General features: G+C 37.1%; 1 protein-coding gene across 2 annotated transcripts in view; it reads right to left on the minus strand.

The window, feature by feature from the left end:
- Positions 1–15,678, minus strand: part of LOC140141296 (uncharacterized) — a 62,361-nt gene extending 46,683 nt beyond the window's left edge. For both annotated transcript variants that reach the window (XR_011857392.1, XM_072163122.1), the window contains exon 1: positions 15,547–15,678. Coding sequence is in view for 1 of the 2 variants with exons in the window: in XM_072163122.1 (XP_072019223.1) it covers positions 15,547–15,609 (63 nt within the window). In the remaining variant the exon portion in view is untranslated. The remainder of the gene's footprint in view (positions 1–15,546) is intronic.
- Positions 15,679–18,555: the final 2,877 nt, after the last annotated feature.

An 18,555-nucleotide genomic window follows, 5' to 3' on the forward strand; every position in this document is an offset into this window, starting at 1 on the left:
TTTAGCAACAATAGTTAAAATATAAAATAGCCTGAAAATTTTCGCGCGCTATGCGCGCAAATGTTCAAGTAATACCAGTACAAAAATTCATTCCAGATAAGGGTATTTTTATGTATTTTGACAAGTCATTCAATAGTCAAAGATATATAAGTATGAAGTGTCAATAACTTAATTTTGAGGCTTGTGTCAGTTCCTTCTGGTCTGCTCTTTAAATCACTAAAAAGCTGCAATATCTTTACTCTTCTTTAGTGTTAACAATTTTTACAGTAATGTTTCGTGCAGTACAGATTATTAATTTATTATCACTAAAATATACAACTAAAGCATGTTGCATTACAATCATAGGTGGAGGAAGCTTGGAGAACCGGGGTACACGTTTCCACCCCCTAATTTTTCCATGGGGGACATCCCCCTCAAAATCCTAGGAGAAAAAAAAAATTGCCCTATGCAACTTTTTTAGCACATCGAAAAGCACTGTGTTTTGGGCCCAAATAGGGTAAAATTGCACAATTTTGCGCTGCGCGATCTCGCGAACTAGCCCATCAAATAGCAAAACACACCATTTCGGCAGTAGCGTATAGCCAGGGGGGAAAGTACCCCCATGAGTGACAAAGATGAAAGAAAATGTTCCCCTGACAAAAAATGAAAGATAAAATCTGGAGGGCAAAGGAAAAGAAAAGGGGCAAGGAGCCTCTTTTCCACCAAAAATCACCCCGATCATGGGCCAAAATAGTTTAAAATACAAAACGCTTATGCGCTGTGTGCACATTGTCACAATAAAGGCATTTTCATCCCCATCATGGGCATCAAAATTTGTGCACGCTACGCGCACACATCATACCAATAATGCCTTTTTTTGGAAGCTCAAATACATGAAATGCTCAAATATAGTCTCTTTTAAAGACTTCTACATGTAAAAAACAAAACCGGTAGGCCTATATGTTTTGCAAGTGCAATTTTTTTGTCAACTGTGCCCACGAAATTTTATTTTGCCCCCCAAGTTCTGGTAAAACCAGAACAAAATATACTAGTCCCCCAACCCCTAAATTTCAATGCTTCCATTGCCACTGATTCCAATCATAAATTTCCGAACACTTTTGATGTCAAGACGCTTTTTTCCCGAAAATCGTTTGGACATCAAAAGTGTCCAAATCGGTTTCGAACACTTTTGATGTGAAGACGCTTTTTTCCCGAAAATCGTTTGGACATCATAAGTGTCCGGAATCGGTGTCCGAACACTTTTGATGTCAAGACGCTTTTTTTCCTGAAAATCGTTTGGACATCAAATGTGTCCAAATCGGCTTCGAACACTTTTGATGTCAAGACGCTTTTTCCGGAAAATGTTTGGACATCAAAAGTGTCCAAATCGGTTTCCTAACACTTTTGATGTCAAGACGCTTTTCCCGAATATTGTTTGACATCAAAAGTGTCCGAATCGTGTCCGAACACTTTCGATGTCAAGACGCTTTTTCCCCGAGGCACATGATGCATATCTGTCATGGAAGTGCCCCCGGGGACTTTACTGACAAAATTTCACATAAAATACACATTATTTTCCACATGTAAGAAACAAACAGTGAAATAATTGAATGAAATGTTCATTTTTATGCATTTCATGAATACTCATTTATTTATCAACTTAACTGAGAAAAGTATTGGATTTCCGTAAGAATGAAACTGCCAAATTCGGCACACTTACGGTACTATGCACTGCACTGCATGATGAGTAGTTGAGTACGGTATGTGACTTTGTCGACAATTGTTGCCGGGAATATGGGTTAATTTCGGGCAATTTCGGGCAACCAATTTTTGGATATTGCCTGCCCGATCGGGCAAGCTAAAAAAAAATTTGTCGTGGCCTGATATAACTACATTGCACAAAACTAAGTCCATTATCTATAGTTAATTGAATGTTTATTGGCTCTTGTACTAATAACCCATGTGTATAAACCTGTATAATATTGACAAAGACAAATATCCCTGACACCCTGACCCTGACAAAAGCTAGCAATGAGTTAATAAAAATTCCTTTAAAAAAGGAATGGGCACCCAATGTGAGCTTGGTCGTGATGTGGTGAATTTCATGGTCTTTATATTTGGTATTATTATCTCTTGCAAACCTGGTGACACCTCATCAGTGTTTACTCTCTCTGGAAATTGGGTGCGCCAAATGAAACATTTTCTTCCCAAATTGGCCCAATTTTGGCTTAGTAATTCCTCAAATTGAGTAATTGTAATACAGCATTGCAAATTTGTGTGCGCCAAAAATAATTTTGACTGGGCCAAAATTGAGACATACGGCCTCTGAGTAAACACTGCACCTCATTACAGAAATCATGAATCATACCCGTATATAAAGCCAAACAACCTACATCTTCCAAATCTGGGGAAAATAAATTTAAGAAAGAAGGACTCCGGGAAGGCCCGAATAGACTTTGAGCATTGGTCATCAAAAGACCCTTCCATCATGAGACGACCATCTATATACATGTTGCGTAGAGAAACGTAAAACTTGCAGCTGTAAATGTGTAGGTCTTTTAGTTTTAGCTTAGTCTTTCACATGTCATTTCAGTACACCCATTATAATCATTTTTTCTCTTTCCCGTCCAATTATGCTTGTTTTGTACTTCGTCGGTAATCACATGGTTCAAACTATAAAAGCCCCCATGTCACTTCCAGTGTTGTAGTCGAGTCCTCATCATCCGAGTCCGAGTCCGAGTCCGAGTCCTTGGTGTCCGAGTCCAAGTCCGAGTCCGAGTCCCTGTCAATTTCTGATGTCCGAGTCCGAGTCCGAGTCCTCAATGTTCGAGTCCGAGTCCGAGTCCGAGTCCTTATGTATCAAATTCAAGCCCGGGGTTTTCACCAATACTTTATCAACGTAGGCCTATACTTAACCAGAATTTTAGTTCTATATTATATTCATGTAAATACATTTGTGCTAGTCAGGTATTGTTTTGGGGCTGTGCAATAATTATGCGGAGCCCAGGGAGGGGTGAAATTGCAAAAAATGTTTATCCCTCTCGGCCTGCCAAAAATCACTTGCTCCCCCCCTCCCGGCCTGCCAAAAATCTTTGCACTCCCTTTGCACATGCCATTTTTGGGGGGATCCCAATTTATAAACCTTGATAAGGCATGAGAATTCCAGCATTTTTGTGGTCCCAATTTCCACACTTTTCTTTAATTTTAGCCCGTTTTTTGCCTTTTTAGCCTCATTTCACGCGCTTTTTCAGTTTTTTTTAAACATTTCAGGTTTTTTCATGGATGATCATTCTTATGCCTGTTAAATGGTTTAGATATATGTTGTGAGCGGAGCGAGCAGGGAAAATTGCATATGTAAGCGTTTTCGTACTGTTATCTAAACCTTTTAGAGCGTTTTATTTGAAAGGTGCCCCATATGTGCCCAAAATAGCTTGTTCCCCCCTCTCGATTAGCCAAAAATTGCTTCCACCGTCCCTTTCTATCGGCCAAAAAATTTGTACCCTCAATTTTACCTCCCCCCAATGGAATGCTCATAATTTTTGCTCAGCCCCTTAGGTAGCATACCTTGGAAACAGAGTATAATCACAGACTCACAGTAACTTTTTAGGCTTGTGTTTTAAAGAGGCAAAAGATGCAATATAACAATCAAAATATGACGTCACTACCAAACAGGTGTTAAACGAAGGGGTGTTGGATCTGGCTGTAGGCCTATGCCCACCGGGGACGGTGGGGGGTCACTCACATGTAAAGGTGGTACGGGTATGTGCGGCGGTCAAGGGTCCCTTTTGCAGGTTCTCCGGCAGTTCCTTAGACCCGCATTTGCATCATGCTCCAGTTTATTGAGCCTGAAAATTGTATATAGCTCTTTAGATCAAATTGGAAACATTTTGAATTTGTTAGCTTAAAGGCTATATAATTTGGCCCAATTTTAGTTCACAGACCTCCACAAAATGTTGAAATTTCAGTTCATCAAGCCCCTATTTTGCCCCCAAATCAGTTCTTAGTTCCCAAAGTTCGGCGCAGCAAACCCAAAATTTAACTTGAGTGCCCCAGGGTATTTATTATTCATGTACATTCTAGACTTGCACTAATAAAGCAGTCATGTCAAAACAAACGAATATGATTAAAATCCATTTAACCAATTAAAGATATAACTGAAAGCAATCTTGCTTTTTGGTTGTACTTTTATTTACAAACTGAATTTATTTGCATGCAAAATTGCTTAAATTAATCATGTGATGTGATCATTGATCAAGCATAAGAAGACGTTTACAATGAACGAAAATAAAAGACCTAAAAAGACCCTATTTTGCCGGACTGGAGTAGGACTCGAAGCCGAGTCCCCGAGTCCTTGGGGTCCGAGTCCGAGTCCGAGTCCGAGTCCTTGGCTTTCGAGTCCAAGTCCGAGTCCTTGAAAAAGGACTCGAGTCCGGACTCGAGTCCGAGTCCGAGTCCCGAGTCCTCCAACACTGGTCACTTCGGAAAACGCGGTAAATCGCAACATTATTTGCAGAATCTATCCTCTATTTGCAGAATCTATTTTCTTTTTCCACCATTTTCAAGATTTTAAGCTTATCTGCCAGATTTTGTAGTGATCTTTGGCGATTTTAGCTTAAAACTTGCATCAGTCATCAGTCACAATCGCTAAATTGAATGGACAAAACCTATTATGACTCAACTCCCATCCATTTCATTGCCTAATTATGGTAGAATTTCACTAATTCATGCACTTACAGGTGTAAAGGTCCGTTTATACTACCACCGCATTTGCGATGCGTTGCTTTGCGATGCGGTGCTTGTCACACCGCATCTACTGCATTGCGATATTGCAATAAAGTTAAATACATTTTAACCTGGAAATGCGACGAGTTGCGTTGAGTTGCGGCAAAAGTAATCGATATATCGGCATCGCAAAGCAACGCATCGCTAATATGCGGTGGTAGTATGAACGAACCTTAATTTTGTTGTATTTCCCACGAAAATATCATTTTCCATGGCGCCGCCATCATGTATAGTGTAAATCCCTCCTTTTAATAGTTAAAGTTAAATTTTATACCATGTTTTGCTATGTTTGTAATTGCAGTTTTGAAAATTTTTAACATCAAGTGTCATTTACAATGGAAATTTCCAAACCTTAAACATATTTTTAAGTTTTAATTGGGTTCCTAAAATAATTTGAATGTCTTACTTCATGTACAAATACTACTTGATGAAAGGAACCTCCCAGCCAAGTTTCACAGAAATTGGAGTTATTTTTAGAATTGGCAATTCAAGCAATTTGTGTTTCGGAGGCTTCAGTTAACAACACAGGTGATCATAAAAGTAAAATATTTGGCTAACTACTACAAGTTGACATACAAAAATAGGTAAGAAATATCACAATTACCAATTTTCATGCTTTGCTTCTAAGTATTGAATTTCAGTTGTGACAAAAATTAAATTATCACAGCAAGTCATTTTTTTTGTTTCGAGGCTTCATGTTAACAATTGTTAAACATTGCAGAAGTAGTTTTTTGAAAACAACAGTGTTGGGATCATCTAAGCTGTTATTTTCTTGTGTGTATTGAATCAATGATTCTATGTGGCAGATATTGTAGATTTATCCCATGTTAATTTTTTCACCCATTTGTTAAGTATGGTGTTTTTTGCATGTGAAGCCTCCGAAACAGGCTTTTATGGGTATCAGGCAGTCTCCCTTATTATGTACGGATTTGCGATACAAAAAAAAATAGAATTGTCTCTAAAAATAATTTTGGTAATTATTAGCACCAACAACTCACATGTAAAATATGAGCGTGCACAGCACCCTCGTTCAGCTTGAAAAAATTCTTGAAATTTCGGCCTCTCTGAGCCTTACTTGCAAATGGTAAACTTTGGAGGTGCATAATATTGTGCGCCATCATCATCCCAACCTGCATTTTGCATTTTTTTAAAGTACCAAATGGTTACATTACAAAAACCAAGAAAAAAAATTGGGATCTTGATGGCGCACAAAATCAGCAAATCAATGATTTGATGAAAAAGCGCCTCATGCAAACTTCAAAGCATCATAACGGGCTGCGCCATCAAGATCCCAAGTCCGAACAAGTTTGAAATTAAAGACCTCCATGGCAAGTTTCATTTTTCAGCAAAATTTTTTTGGGATTTCATTGGCGCACCGAGTTAACAGAGGTCAAAGGTCAAAATTTCATATTTTCGCACATATTTGCACGCCTGTATTATTGCGCGCCAACGTCACCTGACTCTCCGAATAGCATTTCATCAAAGAAGAGTTAATTCTCTGCAAGAACTGAAAAAATTAGCTTGGGATCTCTTGATCTTCATATTTTTCTGATTTTTTGAAAATGGACTTAGCCTCATTTTGGAGGTCAATTTGACCTCTTTTTCCACTCGCTACACAACGTGGGCTTTTTACTGCATCACAAAAAGATGCGCCAACAAGATCCCAATTTTATTTTTCATCGTCTAGCTTCTTTGGCGACCAGTAGACAAAAAACAAGCAACAGCTAATTGGGATCATGTGGGCGCACTAATATAAAAGAGGTCAAAGGTCAAGCTTTGTGCCAAAGTGATGCATATCTGCCTATGTGCAGCACGAAAGGGGAACTTTGGCCCGATATAAAAATGTGTGCCAACAAGATCCCATCTTACTTTTTGGGTGATTGGATAAAGGGGCTTATGTATAACTGATAACAAGTAAAAAAAAGTGGGATCATGTGGGCACACTAATTCAATAGAGGTCAAAGTTCATACTTTGTGCCGAATTGGCATTACTTTGCCTATGTGCAGCACAAAAGTATTTTGACAAAATTTTTTTTTACTCTCAACAACTACCATGATGGAATCAGCATCATCTGAAATGCACTCACACAAGTTTCTATGAGACATGTCTGGTGATCCCCATTGAAAAAAAATTCGGCACAAAATATGAACTTTGACCTCTATTGAATTAGTGCGCCCACATGATCCCACTTTTTTTTACTTGTTATTAGTTATACATAAGCCCCTTTATCCAATCATCCAAAAAGTAAGATGGGATCTTGTTGGCGCACATTTTTATTGCGGGTCAAAGTTCCATTTTTGTGCTGCACATAGGCAAAATAATGCCAATTCGGCACAAAGTATGAACTTTGACCTCTATTGAATTAGTGCGCCCACATGATCCCACTTTTTTTACTTGTTATTAGTTATACATAAGCCCCTTTATCCAATCATCCAAAAAGTAAGATGGGATCTTGTTGGCGCACATTTTATTATGGTCAAAGTTCCACTTTTGTGCTGCACATAGGCAAATATGCATCACTTTGGCACAAAGCTTGACCTTTGACCTCTTTTATATTAGTGCGCCCACATGATCCCAATTAGCTGTTGCTTGTTTTTTGTCTACTGGTCGCCAAAGAAGCTAGACGATGAAAAATAAAATTGGGATCTTGGTGGCGCATCTTTTTGTGATGCAGTAAAAAGCCCACATTGTGCAGCGAGTGGGAAAAAGAGGTCAAAATTTTCAAAAAATCAGAAAAATATGAAGATCAAGAGATCCCAAGCTAATTTTTTCAGTTCTTGTAGAGAATTACCTCTTCTTTGATGAAATGCTATTCAGAGAGTCAGGTGATGTTGGCGCGCAATAATATAGGCTTGCAAATATGTGCGAAAATAGGAAATTTTGACCTTTGACCTCTGTTAACTCGGTGCGCCAATGAAATCCCAAAAATTTTTTGCTGAAAAATGAAACTTGCCATGGAGGTCTTTAATTTCAAACTTGTTCCGACTTGGGATCTTGATGGCGCAGCCCGTTATGATGCTTTAAAGTTTGCATGAGGGCGCTTTTCATCAAATCATTGGATTTGCTGATTTTATGCGCCATCAAGATCCCAATTTTTTTTCTTGGTTTTTGTAATGTAACCATTTGGTACTTTAAAAAAACGCAAAATGCAGGTTGGGATGATGATGGCGCATTTATGTTATGCACCTCCAAAGATTACCATTTGCAAGTAAGGCTCAGAGAGGCTGAAATTTCAAGAATTTTTTAAAGCTGAACGAGGGCGCTGTGCACGCTCATATTTTACATGTGAGTTGTTGGTGCTAATATGTACCAAAATTATTTTTTAGAGACAATTCTATTTTTTTTTGTATCACAACCCCCCTTATTCATGTACATAATAAGGGAGACCATAATGTCAAATTTTTTTTTAATTTATGACATTCTGCACATATCAAGTAATAATTACAATGCAGATATCAGTATGAAACACACTAATTTAGATATGCATAGATGATAATTAATCTTATTGTTGTTTCGGAGGCTTCATTTGTTTCGGAGGCTTCAATTGTTGGGCTATTTCATTATAAATGACAACATTGAGTCCCAAAAGGGGTCAAAATTCAAACTCATTTATTTCATGCAAATTCATTATCATTTCAAAGTTCAGATGGTGTGTCAATAATTCTCAAAATATTAGAGCGTCAAACCCTCAGGAACCATTAAAAAATTAAATTGAATTTTTGCTGTGTAAAACATAGCTGCCGTCTGGAGGGGACATTTTTTAAACAATTTAATACACAACTTTGAAAGAGTATATGTAACCAACATTGGGTTCATACTTATTCATATTTAGTCTGTAATAATTGTTGTATGTTCCTTTACACTTCAGTGTCTTAAATATGCCAGTTTCAATATAAAACAATTAGTAAATTGATACTAATCCAGATAAATGGTGCAAAATTACTACATATTTTAAGGATAAACTTTATCTTCACATGAAAAATTCATGAAATAGTCATTTTGTCCTGCCCAATAGCTACACTGATGCATAAGTGAGTATTCTAAGTCAATCTGTTGTACTAGTCATGGAAAACCTAAAATAAAAGACCCTCCTGTGTCATTTGTTCTGGATAGGACACATTTTTTAACACATAATAAAGCATACTTTAACTTTAGAAATAGCTGCATCAATATTATTGCATCAATATTATTGCATAAAAGATCCCCAGCATTTAAAATCCACTACAAACAGGGTTAATATTCTGGTTAAATTAGGAATATTGCAATTTTTAGCTAACCGAAGTTCAATGCAGAATAATATCATATGTGTTCTCAACAACTGGACAATAATTTGAACACTAAAGTGGTTTGTAAGCATAATTTGCAATAAAATGCAAAAATTTCTTGTGGGTTTGGCTCTTTGAAATTTTTATTTTTTAGTTTGTTTACCAATTCATGGAAATGACATAATTGTGCTGGAGAGGACATTTGTTAAATTGCAAACAGAATCGTGGATACAGGCTTGCAAAAATGCAACAAATACCAAATCATGTGCCACCTTGGTAGAAGGAAGACCACTCTTCCTCTACAAATTTCACATTCTATGATATAATCCTTCTTATTTCAACAATTAGTAATTAACTTCAGTTCTGGAGAGGACAAATTTTTAACGCGGAACTGTGGTATCAAGAACAAGTGGTCTACTGTATGTAAAATAAATGAATTCCTCAATCAGTGCCCTGTCCCATCAATTGGTAATATAACACAGATTATACAGGTAGGGTAAGGGTTTATATTTCCTCTTTAATGTTAACAAAAATGGAGGCATGAATTGGAGAGGACACTCATTTTTTATTTAACATAAAATGCCAATTTTGCAAGAATCTCTGAATTTTAACATTTTTGCACCAATTTTCACCATTCAACTTGCATGATGTTCCACACATATCATATTTTCATTGCAACAAGCACATTGCCATAGAATGTACCTAATTTTTCAAAGAATTTATTCAGAATACATGGGCAAAATGAAATGGGACTCCAAAATTGGGTTAAAATGTACCTTTTGGCAATTTTTTATACAAAAATAGACAGAATTCTGTAAAATGCTCATGTAGCTTGTAGTTTGTGGCATACTTAGAATTAAGTTAATAACACTGCATTATCACCCTAATTATATCAACCAGATATGATAAAAGCCATTTTTGTGAACGTGTCATTTATAATGAAATAGCCCTGTTAACGGAAAGTTTGTATTGGGTCCCATTTTCAAACGGTGATATATATCTCCACGATTTAAAAACATGTGACTTGAGGATCTACTTTGCTACATTTTGATAAATAGATTGGATGAGCTCTTTTATTTATATTTGCACAAGCTTGCTGAACAGTTTGTTTGGAGGCTTCAAAAAGTTAACGGAAAAACGGCTCTTTGAAGTCAAGATTTTATAAAAATTTTAAAAGCTTGCAAATCGACTAATTTTGTTACCCATTTCAAGTTAAGATAACAACTGTTATGAATCAAGAAGAAGTGAAGAAATAACCAAGAATTATGAACCAAAGCTACACCCACAAAGTTTGTTAACAATTGTTAACGGAAAATGAAGCCTCGAAGCGACAAATATCGAAGTCCGGTTCTCAAAAATACAGGGCTGTTCACAATTAAATCTAATGTGTCAGTGTTTACTGAACATATGACTGTACTTTCAGGATAAGAAAAATTATCCATGAACTAACTGAAGAAAACACAGGGTTTTACAAAAATGTTACTGTTTTTTATAGTTTTTCAAAATGGCAATATTAAGTACATTTAAGCCTGCTAAAACTGAACGCAGTAACTCCCAAAGCTGATTATGCTACCCAAGGTAGCTGCTAACTAGATGATTTATGTGGCCAAAAATCATGGAATTCTGTGGCTTTATTAGAACACTACGGATTAAAATGTTAAAAATCCAAAGTTACACCCTTTACCGTGAAAATGACCATATAGTAGGCTACAAAACATTACGAAATAAAGAAAAGGATAACCAAACCAAACCGAGCCAAAATAGAACTAGAAACGTAACAAAAACAAGCAAAAAGCCATAGGCCTACCCCAAACAAAGAAATTATTCACCAAACAAAGAAAAGCATTGAAACAACAATACACTAATTAAAGGAAAAAACTAAATTGAAAATATAACCAAAAACCCACTCAGAAAAAGCTCTAATAAATCCAAACGAAGAAAAACAAATAAACATGAAACAACATAACAAATTATAGCAAGAACCAAGAACAACAACAAAGCCAAACACTAAAAAAACATTACGAAATAAAGACGAATATTACAAATTACCCAAAACATGCAAAAGTCCAAAAGACTATTAAAAAACGGTACCGTAAACGTAGGCCTAATTTTGATGCACTATACTTTCCTTTATTTCGGACACACAATACTGAGCTACTATTCTAATTGCCGCTATAGCTAAATTAGGTGAGGGGGAAATACAACTATACTTCTCAACTTCAAATCACCACAGCACCATCATTAAAAACAATCATCACCTATCGACACCAGGTTATTCTCAAGGAAACAGGACGGTTCGCACCCTTTCAATTTCGGACCCGTGCACTTTCGCCCCCTTTCAATTTCGCACCCGTGCACTTTCGCCCCCTTTTTAAACCGCGGGTAATGTGCTGCTGATGCTGCTGTTGATTGATGATGCACGATCGATCGCTTCAACTCCCGGCGGTACAGTGGGGTGTTGTATGTGTATAGTATTGGTTGACTGTTTAGTGTTGATTGTCTGTGTTTGCAGTACCGGTACTGAGTCCAGCGTGTTAAAGCAAATAGTATGTTTACCCGGGATGTTGATGGACTCTCCGGTTCGATTGAATTTAATAGGCTTATATTATTACAACACTGAAGATTGGTATTCATTATGTTTTTGATTTATTATTTTATTTTACTTAGGCCTATTTTATTTTATTTCTATTTTATTTTATTTTATTTTAGGCCTATTTATTATTATTATTATTATTATTATTATGTTACCTTATTAGTACTTTATTAATAGCTATATATTTTAGTGTTAAATTATTTAAAGCCTATAAAATTTATATAGGGCCTAATATTGATATGGCCAAAAATGTGATGGCTTATAATTCATAATTTTATCCCATCTTTATGTTGCCGAATTGATCTTCTTTTATTTGACATGAAACTAATGGGAAAAAAATATTTAGCAAATTTCTCAAAGACAAATGCGCACAAGCAAAACAAACGCCTGACAGCAGCTTTGCGATAATGCTGTGCTGACTTTCGCCACCTTTCTTCACCGCGAGTATTAGCTGCCACTAGTACGCGAAAGCGCCGGGCGTGACATGGGTTCAATCAATGCAATGGTACTAGCCTACGGTGACTAGGCAGTAGCACGCATACAATGTATATTCGTCCCAGAACATACCCGTACCGGATCGATTGCTTGACAAGTCTCCGGGCCACCGTACACTGCCGCGTGACTGTGTACATGAGGTGTGACTTCTTCAACCCATTATGTAAATAATGACTTACGGGAAAGCGCCGGGTATGGTGTAGGTTCAATCAATGGTACCGTAAACAGACACGCAAAAGTGCCATATGCCTAGTGACCTAAGTGACGTACGATCGATTGCTTGACAAGCCCCCGGGCGCCGCGGCCGCGTGCCGGTATAAACTTGTCAAGAAATACATGCATAGAAAGATATTTATTTACGAACAATATGTTACGATTGCACATTGAGAAATATTACAATTGCATCCATATTCTTTGCCAAATATAAATTATTATTAATCAGGAAAGTTTTCTGTTCGTTTTAATGAGAAATGTAAATAATGAACCAAATGTTTTAACTTTTATGTCTTTTAATGAATGATGTATTTTGTCTGTGTTCTTAATTAATTTAATATATATTTCTACAAGTGTTACGTAAATTGTATAAAACAAAGAAATGTAAATACTTTTAATGAATTTTGATATATTTGATGTATGATTTTTTGATGTTTATGTTTTTAAAAAATTCTTACATATATAGGGCCCATGTATAATTCTACAAATTGTTATGTCGGCCTATATTGTTTTCATGACACAGGGCCCCTGTAATGAAGGGTAACCCTGTATAAATATGGTTTTAATAAATAACATAAGTAAATAAACAATTTTTGTGGAAAAATGCTATCAATTCTGCATTGTAACTGATTGACATTTATATGTTCATGGTTCATTTTGTTTACCGGCCTGTCAATCACAGACTCATTATGACGATGCTTTATTAACACCATTGCATATCTTACGTGGTATCTTAATCCGCTAAATACTTTATGCCGACAATTTTAAGGCAGGATGTTTGAACTCGAAGATGTCAATAATGTAATAGCATCTATTTCTTAGATATTAATAAAGAAGATCGTGTAAAGGGGAAGACTTTCTTTTTTCATAGTGCCTTTTTTTTTTTTTCTTTTTATCAAGAAAGCTGCTTTGTCTTTTGAAACATGTCTTGTTTTTGGATGTTGCTGCACATAATAATTTATTTCTATCAATTAAAAGTTTGTTCAGTTCATCTTAATTTCTTTGTATTTAGTTTTTTTTTCTTTCTTACACTTACACATTAAAGTAATTATTTTGGAACTTAGCTACAAATATTATGAATTGCAACTAAACACAGCAACGCTATATTCAATTTATTATTATAACTATTATTGTTATTATTACTGTTATTATTATTATCATCATTGTTATTATAAGGGCTGTGCAATAATTTTGAGCTCTGGGGAGGGTAAAATTGGGGGCAAGAAATTGTTGTGAGCGAAAGGGGAGGCAAGCAATTTTTGGCCAGCCGAGAAGGGGGGGCCAAGTGATTTTTGGCACACATTCATGTGGCGCCTTTTAAATAAAACGCTCTAAAAATGCTTAGGAAAACAGTACGGAAACGCTTTAATATGCAAATTGAAAATTGGGATCCCAAAAATTTGGCATGTGTAAGGGGGGGGGAGATTTTTTGGCGGGCCGAGGGGAGGGCAAGCGATTTTTGGCAGGCCGGGGGGGGGGGGGGCGAGCGATTTTTGGCGGGCCGTTCAGAAATCGGGAAATAATTATTGCACAGCCCCTTATTATCATTGTTATTATTAATATTATTATTATTATCATATTATTATTATCATCATATTATATTTTTAAATTAACTTTGTTTATATTATTAGGCCAAATAAAAAAATAAACATGTTTCACGTCCCCTCCCGCTTCCTTTTTTGAGGTTTTCTCAAATAAATTTTTATTTTTTGAAATTCAGTTATAACTTTTCAAAAAATATATCTAAGAAGTTGGGATGCTTTCTATAGCCTTGTTAAGATACAAGAAACATTTTAGGAAGGGTTTGTGATCATTAGAGGGGTGTAACTCTCAGAACAACAAATAAAAAGGGCCTCCTCCTTTTTCCAGGCATTATTGTATACACGGATTATGCGCTAAAACAGCTCTAAGTATGGGTATTTACACCAATTTTGCGATAAAAATAGAAAATAAAAAGCCCCTCTTCCTCCTTTTTTCGAAAACCGGACGTGAAACATGTTTTATTTTTACTTGGCCTTATCATTGTTGTTATTATTATTATTATTATCATATTATTAATTATCATCATATTATATTATTAAATTAACTTTGTTTATACTCATTATGTTTTGTGTTACTCCCCATTGGATGTTGTGTCATACTTTCATTGTTTTTAAATTTTATCCATTGCTTGTTGACACTTGTATCCTTTTGGATCCATCCTTTGGTCGTCAGTTGGAACACATTTTCCCTGTTTTGATACATATTATAATTAATAATTAAATATAAATTTATTATTATTCCTTTTTATTATTATTACTATTTTTATCACTGAATTCTAATTATTTCATTATTTTGGGTAAGCCTGCTGCTAAAATATCTGGCCTGTAATATATTCTGAGAAAAAAATCGTTCCTCTATTTTGTTTTAAAATATCCTTTCTTTCCATCCTTCCCGGTTTATCATGACTTAATAAGTGCATGCCCGACGCCCAGTACTATAAACATACTACGCCGCATCGCCGGAGTTCAAGCAATCGATCGTGCATCAATCAACAGCTTGACAGCAGCACAATACCAGCGGTATAAAAGGGAGGCGAAAGTGCAGGTGCGAAAAATAGAAAGAAGGGCGAAAGTGCACGGGTCCGAAATTGAAAGGGTGCGAACCGTCCAGCATTCCTTCTCAAGACTACAACAGGACGTGGTTACTATATTCTGGTCCATTCAATGGGGGCGATTTAAAGAATACATCATTGATAGTACATGTACGGTCTGAATACACACACACATCCTGTGTGCATCGATCGTATACCCGGTACATCCACAATGCCATTGGCATTGCGTTGCATTGCCGCAATAGCTAGGGAGCGAGATGGCACGTAGTAGGCGAAATGGCGTGTAGGCGAAATTGCGTGTAGGCGAAGTGCATTTGAATTTCTGAAGTAGTACACCATGTCCATATGCCCGAATGGGCCAAGGGATGGTTTGTTGATCTGATGGCTGATGACACACATTCGATGGGTGTACTCCTTTTGTAGCTTCAGGGTTACACCAGGTGTAGCCGCTAAGGTAATCTGCCGCGATGGTATCCGTGAATGAGAATCTGGATACATGCAATGCATGAATGTAAGTAATGTATAAAACTGAAAAAATCTCGGCCAGTTTCTGTTTTGACCCCGGCCCGCGACCGAGTATTGTCGAATTTTCTTACAAAAGAGAGAGCATAATAATCATACTTACATCATCCCCTTCTACAAGAGTGTAGATGTTTTTGTTGTCGCCTTCTGCTTTGAGTTTACCCATTTTCTTTCCTGAGGTTTTCGACAGTTTTGCTCCTCACTCGATCACAGCATCAGCATGACAGATGCGAGTCGCGAGATGCTGAATGTCAACATCAACAAAACCGAATCGCCAAACCAAACATAATCGACATTTTGGGCGTAAATTACCGTAGAATTGGGTGGGATAGAGAATGGGATAGATGGCGCTATTACACCTGGAAATTGTCACGGTAGGTGTGTGTGTGTGACGGTTTATCAAATCGTGCCAACAAGTTTAAGGTGTCCCCCCGGGGTGTCCCACACTGTGGATTCGTGTAGGCCTATTGATGAAGTGGTTGCTATAGTCTGTCCACATAGAAGTACAAACCAAATTTGTGGCATCGGGAGACGATGCTTTGCGTCACACGCGAACGCGACGCAACACGTAAAAAGCGTGATGCGCTCGGCAAGTACAAATCGCGCAGCAGTTGGCGCGCCAACTTAAGAAGCATTGCGCTGAAATAATTATTCTCATACCTCCCGTTTCCGAGGTCTATTTTACTTCATATAGGGTATAATCTTCTTCCACGGTAAACCAGAGAAAATAAAGATAGAGAAGCGACACTCTCTGCAAACTGCCTATACCGTGCTATACAGCGGTTGAAGACAGGCGTCGTCGCCGACCAAGTCTTACTACGAACGTGTAATGAGAAGATACCATAGAGTCCTACATAGAGATCTGAGGAAGAGACGGTCCGAATTGACCTAGTGACCTATAATTTATTAGAGAATCACATTTTTAGAGTATAAGTCCGCCCACCGCTGTCAATCATTCTAATGAACAAATGAAACAAGCTCTGGCATTCTGGCAATGACGTAATCCTAATTATAAATGAGAAAATCACATTGTACATGTACCTGTCTGCTGTACTTCGTGTCTTCCAATAAGTGCCGGAGTGTCGCTAGCCTGGGTAAACCAAACAGCTTCCGTGGTAAACCTTATAGCGCCATCGCTTGATGAAAGTACGTTATTAAGGCCGTATAAAATTAATGTTTTGGTTCTCGTCCAGAGGATTTTCATGAATTGATGAGGGAGCAGGTGTTTTTTTTTTTTTTTTTTTCAATGTAAAATTAGCATTGTCAGTAGTTTTCGGTCTTCTCCAACAGTGCTCGAGGAAAAGATGAGGCCCTTTTTTTTTTTCAAATGTGAGATTCTGAGGATAAACCCCTAGAGTACCACAAAAGACTTGGAAGTGATGCTTGTTCTCTAATAAACTTATTTATATGTATGAAGATTTCATAAATCATTCCAAAGTCTAAAAAATTGAAAAATCTAAAAAAAAAAAAAATCTGACAAACCCCAGAAATTGAGGAGGGAGGGGACGAGAACCAAAATATTAATTTTACACGGCCTAATAGGCGTGAGTTAAAAGCTATCTGGGCTAGAACTATTTCGACTGTAGGGGTGAGCTTGCCTACAGGTAAATACTCGTGGCGGTTACATTATACACGTATAGTTTAGGGCAACGGAGGGGGGGGGGGTGGAAAGGAGGGTATGCCTGTTGATGCCATTTACCAAAATCAAAGTTTGTTTAAGTGTTGTGCATCCTTAATCATTGCATTCCTATGGCATGTTTGTTTATGTGATGAGCGCCCTTGAAGTATAAGCTAAACATAGCCTGCAGCCCATCAATCACATGTAAATTGGTGCCGAATTTGGCACTGGAGGCTGTCATCTTGGTTTTTGATGTATTGTAGTGTAGAAGCTCTCGGTAAAGACACAATTAATCTTTACCTAAACCAACATAATTAGTATTTGTGACAAGAACAAGAAGAAGAATAGCAAGTGAAGATAATAAACATCATCAAGATACGTTTCAGCTAAAGTGTATCCTTGGATTTGTGATGATTTGTGTCACTTTTTGTTGTTGGTTCCGAGTCATCGAAGATTGTATTATTTAGTACCAAGCTTCTGCTAACCAGGGGAGCAAAGCAAGTTTGCCCCTACATTTGTAAAGATTAATTATCTGTATGAAGATGCTATAGTTGGTAAATAGTTACCAAATAAAGGTTCAGTTGAGCGTCTGTTTGTAAGCTTACCTAAAAATAGCTAAAAGCTTAAGGTCGTGTCAGCAGTGTAAACATAAACATTGCATTGGCACAGACAGTCACCACAGCCTCCAGTCATGTCAGACGTCACTGAATATAGCAAATATTAATGGGTGTGCATGTAGATAAATGCACATTTGGTAGAAGCTTAAGGATTAGAACTTCAAAGAAGTTATTGAGGCCTATGAATCCGAATCGTAGAAATCAAAATAAAGATATCAGTAGTAGCTGCCTGTATGTACATTTCTAACACTCCCACGAGTAAACTACGACAACAAAAGCACAAACTGACACGGGACTACTACTGAAAAATAGCTTTGTGGTATTTTAATAAATATCTAATTAAGGGGTAACAAGTTTACTCCAGCGAGTAAACTACGACAATTCAAATAAAGTTTGGTAGTAAAGTGCCTGCATATGCGCCTCTAATACTGACATTAGTAATCTTGCAGTTGCACAGCTAGTGCATGCAGGAATAACTCATAGAATCATACAACACTGACTCAGGACTTCTACCTAAAAAGAGTTTTGTGGTATTTTGTTATCAATAAGCGGGCGCAAAGAGCTTACTCCCGCCTGTCGGTGCACGATAAACGAGTGGATCGAGCTTTCTCCCACCGTCGGTAAGCAACGTAGGGCCTGCATTCAAGCGAAGTTTCGTGTATACTGACATTCGTATTTATTTTAGGTTTTGACACATGTAGCCTCACAAAGCACACTTTACACAGGTCCTACGTATAGTTTCTCACATAAATTAGTGAACCGTTGTTCACTTTAGAAAAATATTTGCGCTTCGTTGCTTGCATCGGCGTCGTTTAGATTAATTAATTCGTTTCGGTACTATCGAAAACATCATGTCGAGTCATAAAAGCGGTTCGAA

The sequence above is a fragment of the Amphiura filiformis genome, chromosome 19 (genome assembly GCF_039555335.1).
Source record: "Amphiura filiformis chromosome 19, Afil_fr2py, whole genome shotgun sequence".
Lineage (NCBI taxonomy): Eukaryota > Metazoa > Echinodermata > Ophiuroidea > Amphilepidida > Amphiuridae > Amphiura > Amphiura filiformis.